The 16,107-nt window shown below is 42.1% G+C and overlaps 2 protein-coding genes across 2 annotated transcripts; one reads left to right on the forward strand and one right to left on the reverse strand.

Annotated features, from left to right (window-relative positions):
- The first annotated feature begins 908 nt into the window (after positions 1-908).
- LOC123392164 (olfactory receptor 6T1) lies at positions 909-1,883 on the forward strand. Its single transcript, XM_045080316.1, is given in 3 exon segments — positions 909-1,290; positions 1,293-1,846; positions 1,848-1,883. Coding segments are annotated over 3 exon segments (972 nt in total).
- Positions 1,884-6,051: 4,168 nt separating this feature from the next.
- Positions 6,052-6,996, reverse strand: LOC101693085 (olfactory receptor 4D5). The gene has a single exon (XM_004750119.2). The coding sequence runs from the start codon at positions 6,994-6,996 to the stop codon at positions 6,052-6,054; it is 945 nt and encodes a 314-aa protein (XP_004750176.1).
- Between the last annotated feature and the right edge of the window lie 9,111 nt (positions 6,997-16,107).

Raw genomic sequence — 16,107 nt, forward strand, 5'->3', positions numbered from 1 at the left:
AAATGTCCAAGGAAAAGATGAATATATCTCCAAATGAAGGCAATGGTTGAAGAGGTGAGCTGATACAGCCTGTCTCCTTTGTAAAGTTTCCCTCTCCCTCCTCATCTTACGCCGTGAACATGCTGGAGGAGCTGAGGATGAGGGGAGACAAGTCAGTGTGACACCGGGAAGAGGGATTTCCTATAACCCATAGAAGGAAGTCTTGGTAAAAACAACAACAAAAAATAACCCAACAGGACTGGGCTCTGCATGGTTTCATCCTGTGACTCTGCAGCTGATTAAGGAAAATAAAATCGCTAAAGATACTGAAAGCCCTGATTTTTATTGTTATATTATGTTAAACCAGGACACAGAAGGACCACAAACACTGAGAGCCGTCAGTCATCTTTTCTTTATCTATAATATGAGGGGGACACCTGGGTGACTCAGTTGGTTAAACGTCTGCCTTCGGCTCAGGTCATGATCCCATGATCCCTGGGATCGAGTCCCACATCGGGCTCCTTGCTCAGTAGGGAGCCTGCTTCTCCCTCTGCCTACCACTCCCTCTGCTTGTGCTTGCGCTCTCTCTCTCTCTCTCTCCCCACATCACAAATAAATAAAATCTTACCAAAAAAAAAGTTGAGAACAGTTATATCTAACTTTAAAAGCCACTGCGAGAGGAGATATTGCATCCAAATTTCCTAATACATAATTAGTGTTCAATATCATCCATGTTATTAGTGGTATACAGCTTGCTATCATAGCTTGCTTCTCTTTCTGTGAGTCACCTCTAAGCAAAAAGATTAATATATTCTCAGAATGTAAGGAAGCACTAGATGCTCATTATTTTATTGATTGATTAGAATATGATTTGTGACTATAGATCCAGTTACGAAGTTCTGTTTCATTTATCCTCCAGGTCACTGGAGATGAGTCCTGAAAACTAGACTCAGGTAACAGGGTTTGTTCTTCTGGGTTTCCCAAGAAGTCACATCCTACAGTCGCTGTTGGTCCTGGGGTTGATGGTGACCTACAGCGTAACGGCCACAGGCAACCTGCTTATTATTGGGCTCAGCTGGACCAGCTGACACCTGCACACACAGATGTACTTCTTCCTGAGCAACCTGTCCTTCCTGGAGCTGTTGCTCGTGTCTGTTGTGGTTCCCAAGATGCTCATCTTCATTCTCACAGGGGATCACTCCATCTCATTTGCCAGCTGCATCCTCCAGTCCTACCTCTACTTCCTCCTAGGCACCACCGACTTCTTCCTCTTAGCTGTCATGTCTCTGGATCGTTACTTGGCAATCTGCCAAGTCTCCACTATGAGACTCTGATGAGTGGCCGTGTCTCTTCCTAATTCATCCTGGCCTTCTGGCTAGCTGGCTTCCTCTGGGTCCTTTGTCCCACCATTCTCATGGCCAACCTACCTTTCTATGGCCCTAACAGTATCGACCACTTCTTCTGTGACAGCTGGCCTTTGCTGAGGCTCTCTTGTGGAGACACCCGCCACCTGGAGCTGGTGGCTTTCGTGCTCTCCATGTCCGTGTTACTGGGCTCCCTGGCACTGACCTCGGTTTCCTATGCCTGCATTCTTGCCACTGTTTCCAGGGCCCCCACAGCTGCAGAGCGAAAGAAGGCATTCTCCACTTGTGCCTCACATCTGACTGTGGTCGTCATTGTCTACGGAAGCTCCATTTTTCTCTACATCCGTATGTCAGACGCTCAGTCCACGCTGCTCAACAAAGGTGCCTCAGTCCTGAGCTGTATCGTCACACCCCTCCTGAACCCATTCATCTTCAGTCTCCGCAATGAGAAGGTGAAGCATGCGCTGAGAGATGTGCTGAGGTGGCACAGAGCCATGGCTGCAGGAGGCTGTGAGGGTCACAAGTAAAAGGAAGTATTAGATGCGGTTAAAAATGTATGCAATTTGGGGGCACCTGGGTGGCTCAGTGGGTTAAGGCCCTGCCTTTGCTCAGGTCATGATCCCAGGGTCCTGGGATCGAGCCCCACATCGGGCTCTCTGCTCAGGGGGGAACCTGCTTCCTCCTCTCTCTCTGCCTACCTCTCTGCCTACTTGTGATCTCTGTCAAATAAATGAATAGAATCTTTAAAAAAAAAAAAGTATGCAATTTTAAAAAGTGTGAAGTTCAAGTCACTCGGGCAACACCCTGCACTTTCCTCAGACAATTAAGAAATAGTCTCCATATGGGGCACCTCAGTGATTCAGTCAGTTATGCATCTAGCTCTTGGTTTCGGCTCAGGTCATGATCTTGCAGTGGAAGGATCGAGCCCCAAGTCAGGATCTGTACACATCTCCCTCTGCCCCTCTTGCAAATGTGCACTCTCTCTCTCTCTCTAAAATAAATAAAATCTTAAAAAAAAAAAAAAAAAAAGAAGAAGAAGAAGTCTTCATAAATGTATAATACAAACCAGGGAGTGAGCCTTCATTTTCCTCCCTCCTATCTGCCTGATGCTTCCCCCAGAAGGCTGATCCAATTGGTCAAGTTTCAGAATTCTGATTAGGACACATGTCCTTTGGGGAAGGTAATGGCCTTCAGGCAGGGAGACGACTCCTCTTCTTCCTTACATGTGTGTTCAGGCACACTGATTCCCGCTTTGGGATCCTCAATGATGAAGCCGGTCGGGGGATGCTGAAACGTGGAGATTCAGATCAGGAGCTTAGAGGGGAGTAAGAGGCCTTCTGCAGCCTTCCACCTGGACTGAGTATTACAGACAAGATTAATCAGAATCTGGATACAGAAAATTCCATTTTGGCAGCAGTAATAAATGGTTCTTCCACTTGTTACTGCTCTATATGTGACTAGCATCTCATAGGAATCACATAAAGGAAGACTGCCGTGACCAACAAAACCTTTGGCTATCCCGAATTCCCAAGTCTAAATACAAGGACAATCATTCCATCATTCCTTGAAGAAATATTATTAAATACCTCGTATGTTTAAGGCACTGAGCTAGGCAGTCTTCAGAAGAGGGTGACGTCTTGGGACAACAGAGATGTGTAGGACCCAAATTTTAAAGAGACGCATGCCCCACTGGTTGTGCAAGTTCATGGGCAGGCCGAGCACAAACCTGGGAGTGAACGCCTCCTCGATTCTGGACCCGAGGCCACTCTGGGGCTGTTCTGGAATCTCAGCTCTGGAGCTAGACCTTCAGTATATGGTAGTAGACATGGCTCTCACTTTTATAGAATTTACAGTACACTGCAGATGGCTGGCCAAAACCAAACCAAGCAAACAAACAAGAAAACCTAAATACACACCTTACTACAGTTACAATTTGTGATCAATGCTTTTGAGAAAAAGAGTTGAGTTTTGGTCAAGGGGCTAATAAGGAAAACTAATTTCCACGAAATGTGGAACACGCCTCTGAGGAGATGAGCTTTAAACTGTGGCCTCGGGTGGAGCCGCCGTTACCCAGGCAAGCCGTAGGGGAGGAGCTTTCCAGAGCGAGCACGTAGTATTGGCCAGGACCCGGGGTAAGACAAGGGGGACTAAAAGAGAAAAATGTACAAGAGGACTGGAAGCAGAGCGGGGGGCTGAGGTCAGGTCAGACAGGACCTTATCTATAAGGTTTCCGTGGATCTTTCTTCCTTTGTAAAGGCAATGTAAAGCCTTTGAAGGGTTTTAAGCGAGGAAGTGATCAAGTCGTATTTTTAAAAAAATCAATCAGCCATTGTGGGACAACTGGTTAGAGGGAGACTAGTGGTTTTGAGAGAATCAAGTAAGAAGCTGCCACCTAGCCTAGATGCTGGCTATGACTTTGACTTTACGACTGGCAGTGACGACTGAGAAAAATGGACAATATGTAGTTTGGAAGCAGACTTGGTAAGATGGGCACTGCTCCTGCCCACAGAGATCTCACAGCCTATGAAAGAGCTGGTAAAGGGACTAAGTTATTAAAAGGGGGAGAGCAGAATCCTAAGGGAGACTGAGGTATTTTCTGAAGAGAATGACCTCCTATTTAAGGGGACTATGTACATTTTTATGTGTACTGGACCTGCCTAAATTTTAGCTCTTTTCCCCTACTATCCAGCCAGATGAAAATCATTTGGGTTACTGGGGGAAAAAAAAAAAAAGAAGAAGAAGAAGAAGAAGAAGCTGCATTTTATTTGCACTTGTATGTCCTCTTCAGTGTATCTGTACATATGACTTATATAAATCAAGATCTGACTCTGCTACAAGTCCAAGGTATAGTGGCAGGAGAATTAAACTCTTCCTACTAAACTAAACTATACAGAAAGAGAACTCTGACTTGAGTCTTCTGATTCCAAAATTATCTTTTCACTAAAAGATATTCTTTTTAAATAGATTATGTGTTTGCTCTGCTATACGAACACCTCTTCCAACTTTCCAACTTGTTTTCTCCTAGACCTGTGTCTTTCCTCTTTCAAGCTTGACCCATGCTCTAGGCCCTGGGTACTAAACATTCCCTCTCAGCTGGCTATCATCAAGGAAAGGAACTTTGCTTATACTAATTTACTTACTAAGGTATAAGGAATGGGTGATGACTTAATGCTATGATTACAGACGCTTGTTAAATATCATCCTTTTTCCATCCCACATCCATGGTAGGTGTCACCAATTGATTAAATAACATTCAACATAAATAACACATTGCTTTGTTTTATTGTAAAACTGATTCTCAGGTATGGGAGTGAAGATAAAAAAAAAAAGTGCCGGTCCTATGACAAAGGTAAGAAGCCAGATGGTTAACTTGGTGGTAGGAGACACAGGAATATGGATCAGGGAGTTAAGATGTGAGGGGGGTAATAGACCGCGTAAGAAAAGACCATGACTGTTTCTCCATTCCCTTTTAAGTTGCAATAGAACTTCTAGGGGTACTTGTGTATTATCTTGCACCACTCCTTATTTAGGGACTGAAGGATAATCTACCTTTCCACTTTATAACCCAATTCTGCATTTTTCATTGTGTTTAGTTGTCAACAAATGATCTTTTACTCTGTGTCCCCACACTCCAAAATCCAGTCTGTTTCACTCTCCCAACTACAAGAGACCGAGACCAAGTTAGAATATTTTATCTCTGCCCACGATGCCAATTTAACTGGCACAAACTCAAAAAGACATAGTGACCCTTAGTAGCTACAAAGAGCTTTAGATATTATCCAGAACTTGGGTTCCAAAGTTACACAGAACCTGGATTAGATTCCAGAAACAAGCTCTAGAGACTCAAATAAATGATTCAAAGTCTCTCAGTTGCCACAGATTCATCTTTAAAATGAAGGTGATAGGGGCACCTGGGTGGCTCAGAGGGTTAAGCCTCTGCCTTGGCTCGGGTCAGGGTCTCAGGGTCTTGAGATCGAGCCCCACATAGGCTCTCTGCTCAGCAGGGAGCCCGCTTCCTCCTCTCTCTCTGCCTGCCTCTCTGCCTACTTGTGATCTCTGTCTGTCAAATAAATAAATAAAATCTTTTTTAAAAAAATGAAGATGATAAAATCAACGCCTGCCACATAGTAAACTCTTAACAAATATTATTTAAATTGTGATGATGGTGAATACCTTAAGTAAGAGGAGGAAGTAATTTTCCAAAGACAATTTCCTTTCTCTTCATTGACATTAAATTCAGTTAGCCTTCCCAAATCAACACCACATTTACTTTAACCTCCAGATCCTTCTTGTCTCCAGGATGTTTATAATTCTTCTGAGCTCATCTGATGTATTTTGTGTCCAAGAAGAAATATCAGAAGAGAAACACCAGATGTGCCACCTCCATGAAGCTAGAACTTTCTCTGCAGGGCCAATATCATCATATGGACAAGTACCACTGAGCCAAACACCATTTATGCATAGCACCTAAGACTTCTTCTCTAGTAGGCACTTGGGAGCAGTTCTAGGATACTCATTCCATTTTCTAACTGTGTTAAGAGTTCAGGTCTCCAGAACTTGACTGTGGTTGAAAACAATAGAGAAGCAAGTAGTAGAGCAAGTAACCGAGGGGACATGTAGTTTTAGTTACTCTGCAGGTCTTCTCAAGCATGTTCCTACACTGAAGCAGCTAGCAGCTTCTCAGGCCCTGCCTCTGCTAATCTGGAGGTCAGTGCTCCAGGGGACCCAGAAGGTCCTTCTGCCTCCTCCATAGCTTTTTCATCGCCACAATCACTTCCTTATTTCTCAGGGTGTAGATGGCAGGATTCAGCATGGGAGTGACCATTGTGTACAGCACAGAGACCGCCTTGTCCATAGGGAATGTCCGAAAAGGCCTTGCATAGATGTAGACACAAGGCACAAAGATTAAGGTCACTACAGCAATATGGGAGGCACAGGTGGACAGGGCTTTGCTGCGGCCTTCCCATGAGTGGCCTCGGAGCATGAATAACAGTGCTGTGTAAGATCCCAAGAGCACCAGAAAACACATCAACGTCACCAGGCCATTATTAGACACCATCAGAAGCTCTAATACAAAGGTATCTGTGCAGGCCAATTTGATCAGCTGAGGCACGTCACAGTAAAAGTTGTCCAGCTTGTCAGGCCCGCAGAATGGCAGCTGGATAGTCAGTCCAACCTGTACAATGGAGTGGATGAAGCCTCCCACCCAGGAGGCTACCATGAGGAGACCACAGACGGTCCTGTTCATAATAAGCGTGTAGCGCAAGGGCTGGGAGATGGCAACATAGCGGTCATACGCCATCACAGTCAGCAGGAAGATCTTGATGCCACCAATGAAGTGGAAGAAGAAGAGTTGAGTCAAGCAGCTGCCAAAGGAAATGACGGGGTTGCCTGAGAGCAAGTCAACCAGCATCCTAGGTGCCGTGATGGTCGAGTAGCAAAAGTCAAGGAAAGAAAGATTGCCTAAGAGAAAGTACATGGTTGTGTGGAGGTGTGGGTCAGAGGTCACGATGGCCACAATAAGGAGATTTCCCGTCACAGTCAAAAGATACACAACAGAGAAGACACTGAAGAAAAGGAACCGGAGCTCCCATACCTGGGAGAGCCCCAGGAGGACAAAGCCCGTCACCTGGGAATGATTTGCTGGATTCATCTGCTTGGTATGACCTGGTCAGTGAACCTGCTGAGGAAAATGGACATCTTCATCATGGGATCCACAAGCTTCTCTGCCCTCTCTGGGGAATTCTTCCCTGTCTCATTTACTCTCCGACAAATGCTATAAGCAGTGCGATAGGAAACCAAGCGTTTGAACATCGTCTACTGTGCAGTCAAACTCCAGGGGCCTAAAACTCAGGGTAACACTAATACTGTTCCTAGTTGATGAAAATTAAAAATAATCAGGCCTCAGAAGTGATACGCAGAGAAGTGAATTCTCACTTCTCCCAGCAGCCATTCGTATAAACAGGGGCAATCTTCCCGAATTCTCTAAGTCTCACTTCCCTCCTCCATGATGTACATTAGCCAAAATGCCTGCAAGGTCTCCCATAGTCTAATATTTTATAGCTATAGACGGCCTTTATTTAGAAAACCCAAAAAATTCCCACCAGCCAAATATTTAGACGTATAAGTGTCGTGAACTAGTGTTTTTCTAAAGTTAGATAAGAAAACAAGTGGAAGAAGCAGCTTCCTAACCGACAAGGCTGGGAAACCCAGAGAAAACTATAGTCCCTGTGGAAATGGAGGGAAAAGCAACCAGAATGTTGAACCACCCCCAAAAATTTGTGTGTCACTGCTAATTTGGGGGATATCTGCCAAAGAATAATTTCTCATTCATATGAGAAGCAGCAAGAGAAGGCCATAAATATTAACTGAATGTTAAAAAAAAATCATTATCTAAATGCAAAAGCTGCCTCAGCATCTTGAAAACCTTAAAAATAAAAAGGGTGTTTTTAAATAACTAGGCCATTTTTAAATATTTAAGTGTTTTTAAAAGATACTGAGAAAGCTAGCTCTTGGGGCGCTGGGTGGCTCAGTGGGTTAAAGCCTCTGCCTTCGGCTCAGGTCATGATCCCAGGGTCCTGGGATGGAGCCCCACATTGGGCTCTCTGCTCAGCAGGGAGCCTGCTTCCCCCTCCCTCTCTCTCTCTGCCTGCCTCTCTGCCTACTTGTGATCTCTGTCTGTCAAATAAATAAAATCTTTAAAAAAAAAAAAAGAAAAGTAGCTCTTTGTAAGAATTCTAGAATAACTCTCTTCATACTCTTTAAGAGAAATGTGAAGTTATCGTTCCACACTTAATTTTTAGTATGACTTTTCAACTACATTTTCTTTCCTTTGTTCTTTCTTCATTCAATATGCATTTATTAAACAACTTTTATTTACTAAGCCCTATATTAAACAGTAAGGATTTTAAAAAATAAGACACAAGTGACCTAACATGTTACACTCACCGTAGGACCTTCACTCCTGACACCTGCCCACCTCTCCAGTTTTGTCATTTTATACAAAGCCCCCCTCACACATAAACGATGATATAGCATACCAAGCTCTTTGAAGTTCCTTGAGTTTGCCAAGCTCGCCCCATGCTTCTCTGATTTTCTTTATTAATCTCTACATACTTATTTTATCTTAATTTTAATGAAATGTTTCAAATACACAAAGTTGGGATTTCCAGTTTTAGCTTAAACATGTCTTCACATGTTCCAAGTTCTTCAACTTGGAAGTTAATACTCTCTTATCCTTGAAGCAAGAAAAAGCTAAATAAAACGAAAGGCAATGACTTTTCTTGGGGCCATCAGAGAACAGAAGTCACAGAGCAAAGCACTGTCCCCAAAACCCGGAGAGAGGAGGGAAGCAAGAGAGAATCATAGTAGGTGGGGAAGAAAAGAGTGAAATTGGCCTAGATAATTCTCCATTAATAAAAACAACTATTCTCTAAGATAAAAGACTTTGCTAAATCCATTCCCCACCTGGGAAAAGGACCTTCCTCCCCTTTCAGCACCCCACAGCCTTGTTGTGTTGCCTAAGAGGGTGAGTGTCCAACGAGAGTCCACTAAAGATTTATGTTTAATCACAAGAGTATAGAATGCTTCTCTCCCTCAGGGACCTTACCTCCACCGCAACAGGGCTCCAGGGTGAAGACAGTGGGTTACCATGGAAACGGCTGCAAGTCTTTGACTATCTTTAAGAATAAGTACTTCAGGATGCCTAAAGGCAATGCAGGAGATAACAGAGTCACCTGAAACCCCTGACTCCTTCAAAGATAGCAGCTACTGGCCAGATTCACAGAAATTCTCACACTGAAGTTTCTTTACCTCGGTTCCTGTTACCTGACTGTTCCTATTGTTCCAGGTTTGAATTTCAACAACAAAATCATGAGGCATGCTAAAAGGCAAGCAAAAGACACAGTCTGAAGAGACAGAGTAAGGAACAGAATTAGACACATCTATCACACCAATATTAGAATTATCAAGCAAGGAAGTTGAAAACTGCCACAATTAATCGGTGATGGGCTCCATTAGAGATCCTGCAAGAATGTATTGGTTATGAAAGGAGAGTAATGGAAATTCCATAAAAGTATAAAAATGGAATGCCAGAAGTCCAAAACACTGTAACAGAAATAAAGAATGCCTGTAACGGGCTCATCAATAGGCCGGTTGCAGCCAACGAAAGAATAAGTGACCTTAAAGATAGGTCAGTATGTTGGGTCCCCAATGCTGGGTCCCTTAATAATGGGTCTGTGATTAAAGGAGCGAGACTGATATAAAGCGAAGGTAAAGCAAAGCTTTATTTCATGTCAAGCATCAAGAATCAAACCAACTGTCAAACAGTCCCTTACAGAGAAGATGACCCCTCTCTGTTTCACAGACTAGCTTTTATAGAGCAAAGGCCATGTGGTTGGGCCTGGCCACACACAGGTGGCCAATGAAATTGTAACACACAGAGAAAGCTGCACAGTCATGCTAGGTGACCAATTGAATTACAATTTACCCTAGTAGACATTTGAACCAGCCTATCACCTAGTTCAGAATTGGTGCCCAAAAGGTGCCCAAAGGGTGGGGCCCATACTCCTTGGTAGCTAGGAAACAGAATGCGCCCCCCACTGATTGAATGTCTCCACCTGACCTGACCCACCCTTGTATTTGGGCTTTTTTATCTGGGACTCTCCAGGACTTATTTTTAAGTAAGTTCCCCAGGGGGCCAGGGGGCAGAGTCAATATCTGTTTTACTGCGTAAACAACAAAATGGCAGTTAACCAGAGTGGGGCCACTCTGGCTGAATAGGCCCTTACAGGTAGAAACTTACCAACCAGAAAGGCAAAGGATAAAAATGGCAAAGAGACACAGAGAAGAGCATCCAAGAACTTTGGGATAGTTTTAAAAGGTGCAACACACATGTAATTGGAATGCCGGAAGGAACGACAGAATGGAGTAAAATAAGTACCCAAATAAAAGCGGCTGAGATTATTCTGAAAATCACAATATACACGCAGTCACAACACACCAAACAGAATAGCAAAAAATTTAAAAAAAAAAAAAAAAGCCAACTATACCTAGGTCTGATGTAGGAAAGATGTCAAGATTCAGAGCAGATGGCCAAGAAAGAATTCTTGAGACATCTTTGGTGCAAAAAGGTGGTTTTATTAAATCATGGGGACAGAACCTGGGGGCAGAAAGAGCTGCTCTGGGGTCATGAGGAATGGCCTGTTACATACTTTCAAGTTGGGTGGGGGTTAAGGATAGCTAAAGCAGTCTCTAGGGTATTTTGGAAGGAGGTTTCCAGGACCTTGAGGGGCTAGCTATTGTTGGGAAATGGTCATTTATTACCATCTTATAAAACCTTGGTCATGAGACACTTCAGGTGTATATGGGCAGGTCATATGCTTGGGGGATGATTGCCAGCATGTATCTTGGGAGGGTTAGAGATAAAGGAAGTTTCCATAGGAATTTTTATATGTTACAGTAGACTTACAAGATCCTGGGGGTCAGGCTAAGATTGCCTTTGCCCTTAGCAAAGTATGAACATGGAGGCAGTTGAGTTCCTCGAGGAATGTCACTCTGCCTGTTTCAAGGACTTGTCAGTGGGCTCTAGGTAGTAAGGGAATTTATTTTTCTTTTGCCTTTGTTTCCCACATCAAGTATATGATAGTCAACAACAGAAAACCAAAGTCAAGGAGAAAAATCTTGATAGAAGTCAGAGAGAAAATTTTCTCAACAATAGAGGAAGAAAAACGAGAATTAGAGAGAAAGGCTTGTCAGAAACCAAGAAAGCAGGAAATAAGTGGACTGATAGATACATTTAAACAAGTGTTGAAAGAGAGAGGAAAAAAAGGTACCAGCTTAGAATTCTAAATCCAACAAAATTGTCTTTAAGCATTAAAGAGAAATAAAGACTTTCTCAGGCAAATACCGGGTGAAAGAATTCATCACTAGCAAACGCACCCAGCCAGACATGTTTAAAAAAAAGAGAGAGAAAGAGAAAAAAAGGTCTTTAGGGAGAATGAAAATGATGTTGATCAGAAACTTGCATGGACATAAAAAAAGGAAGAGTGTTGGAGAAAGAATAAATGAAGATAAAATTAAAATAACTCTAAAATTTTTTCTTATTCTTAAAAGAGAAGTAACAATGTATTGGTTATGGACAAGTAAACAGTTATGAGCAAGTAAATAGAATGACAGCAATGTCATAAGAGATGGGAGTCTATTCATTTGCCAAGGCTGCGAAACAAAGCACCCCAAATTAAGTGGCCAAAGCAGCAAAAATGTATCCTCTCAGTTCTGGACAGTAAAGTTTCAAGATCAAGGTGTTGGCAGGACTGGTTCATTCTGAGAGCCCTGAGGCCTTTTCCTGCTGCTCACCTCACTTCTGGTGCTTTGCTGGCAATCTTCGGCATTCCTTAGCTTGTAGAAACATCCTCCACATCTCTGCCTTCATCTTCACTCTCCATTCTCTGCAAGGGTGTGCTTCAGACTTCCCCTTTTCTAAGGCCACCAGTCATTTGGCAATAAAGCCAGTCCTAATGACCTCCATTCAGCTTGGTAACATCTGTAAAGGAGTTGTCTTAAAATACAGTCACCTTCTGAGATGCTAGGGGTTAGAACTTTAAAATGAATTTGGGAGGAGTGGTACAGAATGCAGTTCTTATAGGGAGGGAGGATTTGGGAATACTCTTGTTGAGGAGAACAAAGGCAAAAGAAATATAGATTAAATTTCCTTACAACTTACAGCCCACTGATAAATTCCACAGACACGAGAGGTGTGATATTCGGGTCATATTAATGTTAATGCCTTGCTAGAGGCAAAAACAGCCTCAGCTAGACAATAGCCAGATCTCCAGGATCCTGTAAGTCTTCCTTAACATATGAAAATCCCTTTAGAGACTTTCTTTATCTCTACCCAACCCCCAACTTAGAAGTATATAATTAATCACTCCTCAAAATCACAGGGCAGCTCTTTCCGCCCATTGGTCCTGTCCCTGTTCTTAAAACAAAAACAAAAACACCTTTTTGCACTGCAGATGTCTCAGGAATTCTTTCTTGACCTTTTGCTCCATGGCCCCACACCACTCTGACCTACAGTTGCAACATAACCTCAGCCAACATCCCAGCAAGCTATTGTGTAGATATCAACAAGCTGATTCTAAAATTTATATGAAAAGCAAAAAGGCTAGAACAGCCAACACAATGTTGAGGAAAAACAATGCTGGGTGACTCACACGAACTGATCTCAGTATTTACTGGGACGTCATAAAGTTACCATAATTAAGGCAGCATGATATTAGAGGAAAATAAAGACATAGATCAATGGACTATGATAGTCCAGAAGAAACAACAACAAAAAAAAAAGGAAAAAAAAAAACATATGGAAAACTGATATTTGACAAAGAAGTAAAGGAAATTCAATGGGGAAAAAGATTATCTTTGCAACAAATAGTGCTGGAACAACTGGACATCCATATGCAAAAAGAAATTGTACACAGATTTTATGTATTTTAAGAAAATTAACTCAAAAGGAAACATAGACCAAAATGTAAAAGTCAAGCTATAATATTTCTACAGAAAAAAAAAGAAGGAAATTTACATAAACTTGTGGTTTGGTGATCTATTTTTACATGCAACAGCAAAATCATGACCCATAAAAGAAAAAAAATAATAAATTGGGCTTTCTTAAAATTAAAGATTTCTGCTCTGCAAAAGACACCATGAAGAAAAGCAAAAGACAAGCTCCAGCTCAGATAAAATATTTGCAAAACATATACTTGGTAAAAGATCCAAACCCAAAATTACAAAGAACTCTCATAATTCAACAACAGGAAAGCAAGCAATCTAATGAAATGGGCAAAAAAATCAGAACAGAAATCTCACCAAAGAAGATATACAGGTGGCAAATAAGCAAATTAAAAGATACTACACATCATCTGTCATCAGGAAATTGCAAATAGAGTAGTTCGCCATGGAGATACAGAACAATTCTAGCAACACTATACTCGCACGTAGGAACTGAACAGTTCAGTAAGTGAACGGCAATGGTAAGAGCCAGGTTTCTCACTGTTGGAGTGTAAGCTCACAGGTAAGCAAGAAAAAAGGTTAAAATGATCCATGTTGTAATGGACTAGAGTCGGAGGGATCAGTAGAACTCATGCTTATCTTAGTAAAGATATTGACGGTTACATATTGAAATAAATACATGGGTAAGTAAACACTCATCTATTTCCTTGCTCTGTCCACATAAAATACCTGAAAGCAATGACATCCCTTTAGCAAAAGCACAAAGAGCACTCAGACCTTGGTTTCTAATTCAGTCTCTAATAAACGGAACCGGAGAAGAAGCGGTTTCTAGGACGAGGGCTTCTTGGAGAAAAAGCGGATTCTAGGACAAGAGCAGGAATATTGAGGATTCTAGGACGATGAGCCTGGAAAACTAGGAAGACAAAGCATGGAAGCAATCAAAAAAAGTTGACAAGTGGGTGCCTGGGTGGCTCAGTGGGTTAAGCCGCTGCCTTGGGCTCAGGTCATGATCTCAGGGTCCTGGGATCGAGTCCGGCATCGGGCTCTCTGCTCAGGCTCAGCAGGGAGCCTGCTTCCTCCTCTCTCTCTGCCTGCCTCTCTGCCTACTTGTGATCTCTGTCAAATAAATAAATAAAATCTTAAAAAAAAAAAAAAAGTTGACAAGATATGCCAAAGGACACAGGAGCCAAATAAACAAACTCTCTATGCCCCAAACTGGGACCATTGGTACAACAAAATAAAGTAGCATTGGCTTATAATCTAAGGCATAAAATAAACATCCATGATATAATATATGATTGAATAAATAAATGGGGAGAATAGACACACCTCCCTGGGAGAAGTCCAAATAATTTAAGAAGATACTTCATCCTCAAGGAGGTAAACTCCTTAAATGTAAATGACACACAGTGAGTCACTCCTAAGGTATGAAAAGTGAGAAGAAAAAAAAAGTTTCAAAAGGAGAAAAGCTGCCCTACATTTTTACACTAATGATGTTATATAACATCAGTAGTGACGTTATGTTGTTAATATGCATCCTTGATATATGTGACATTTATATCCCATATGTAATAGGATATCATGACAAAATAGGGTTTCTTTCAGAAAAGTAAGGATGGGAATGCCTGGGTGAGTCTGTGCATTAAGTGTCTGCCTGCAGGCAGGTCATGGTCCCAGTATCCTGGGATGGAGCCCTGCATGGAGACCACATGGTCTCCTTTCTCATTAGGGAGACTGCTTCTACCACTTCTCTTTCTCTCTCACTCTGCTCTCTCTCTCTCTCTCAGATAAATAAATAAAATCTTAGAAAAAGAAAAGTTAAGGATGGTTTAACATTTAAAAAGCATACAATGTAAATTATATCAATCAAACAAAAGAAAACATTATGTGACCATTTCAACTGATACAGAAAAAGCATTTGGCAAAATTTGACCCCCATTCATAATTGTTAGGAATAGAAAGACATATTCTCAACCTCATAAAAGTTACCTCAGTCTGTGGTGAAATCTTGACTACTTTCACCTAGGTCAAGGACAGAAAAATGATGGCCCCTCTTACCCGTATAAAAGAAATGAGAGACAAAGATTGGGAGGAAATCTTTTTTCCAAACTGTCCCTGCTCACAAACAACATAATGTTGGGTCCCCAATATTGGGTACCCCAATAATGGGTCCGTGATTAAAGGAGCGAGACTGATACAAAGCAAAAGTCAAGCAAAGCTTAATTTTGTGTCAAGCATCAAGAATCCAACCGTCAAACAGACCAGTAGGGGCCACCCCTTACAGAGAGGACAACCCCTCTCTGTTTCACAGACTAGCTTTTAAAGGCCATGTGGCTGGGTCTGGCCACGCACAGGTGGCCAATGAAATTGTAACACACAGAGATACCTGCACAGTCATGCTAGGTGATCAATTGAATTACAATTTACCCTAGTAGGCATTTGAACCAGCCTATCACCTTGGTCAGAATTGGCACCCAAAAGGTACCCAAAGGGCAGTGCCCATACTCCTTGGTAGCTAGGAAACAGAATGCACCCCCCACTGATTGAATGTCTCTACCTGACCTGACCCACCCTTGTATTTGGGCTTTTTTACCTGGGACTGGTTTCTGGGACTTGTTTTTAAGTAAGTTCCCCTGAGGGGCGTGGGGCAGAGTCAATTGAAGTTTTACCAAAAAATGGCAGTTCAACCGGAGTGGGGCTGCTCTGGCTGAATAGGCCCTTACAATAACTGTTCATGGAGAAAATCCTAAAAATATAAAAAATAAGTTAAAACCATTATGAGAGAAATATTTTTAAAATATACATTTTTAAAAAAAGCACTGCAGGATTTATTCATATAGCAATATAGTTTCAAAATATATTTTAAAAAAGTTATAGTTACTGGATAAGTAAATGATAAGTCCAGATGTCAGAGACTGCCAAATTATATAAACAAAAAAATATTTAATACTACAGAGAATTTGTGGGTTTTTTCCTAAAGATTTTACTTGTTTTGAAAGAGAGGGAGAGAGCAAGTGTGCATGTGCGCATGAGTGAGAGGGAGGGGCAAAGGAGAGAGAGCAGCAGGCTCCCCGCTGAGCAGGAAGCCCAGTGTGGGGCCAGATCCTAGGACCCTGGGATCTTGACCTAAGCCTAAGGCAGATGCTTAACAACTGAGTCCCCCAGGTGTCCTGCTATAGAGAATTTGAGTGACACAGCAAACCAGCTTAAACTAATAAATATCTAAAGTCGTGTAGTCCCCAAAGCAGAAAGTGATATT

Source organism: Mustela putorius, unplaced genomic scaffold, assembly GCF_011764305.1.
Source record: "Mustela putorius furo isolate JIRA1106 unplaced genomic scaffold, ASM1176430v1.1 tig00000460_pilon_pilon_pilon, whole genome shotgun sequence".
NCBI lineage: Eukaryota > Metazoa > Chordata > Mammalia > Carnivora > Mustelidae > Mustela > Mustela putorius.

What these genes read in the sequence shown, in the direction of transcription:
- LOC101693085 (XM_004750119.2), bottom strand. Translation starts at nt 6,996, where the DNA reads ATGAATCCAGCAAATCATTCCCAGGTGACGGGCTTTGTCCTCCTGGGG.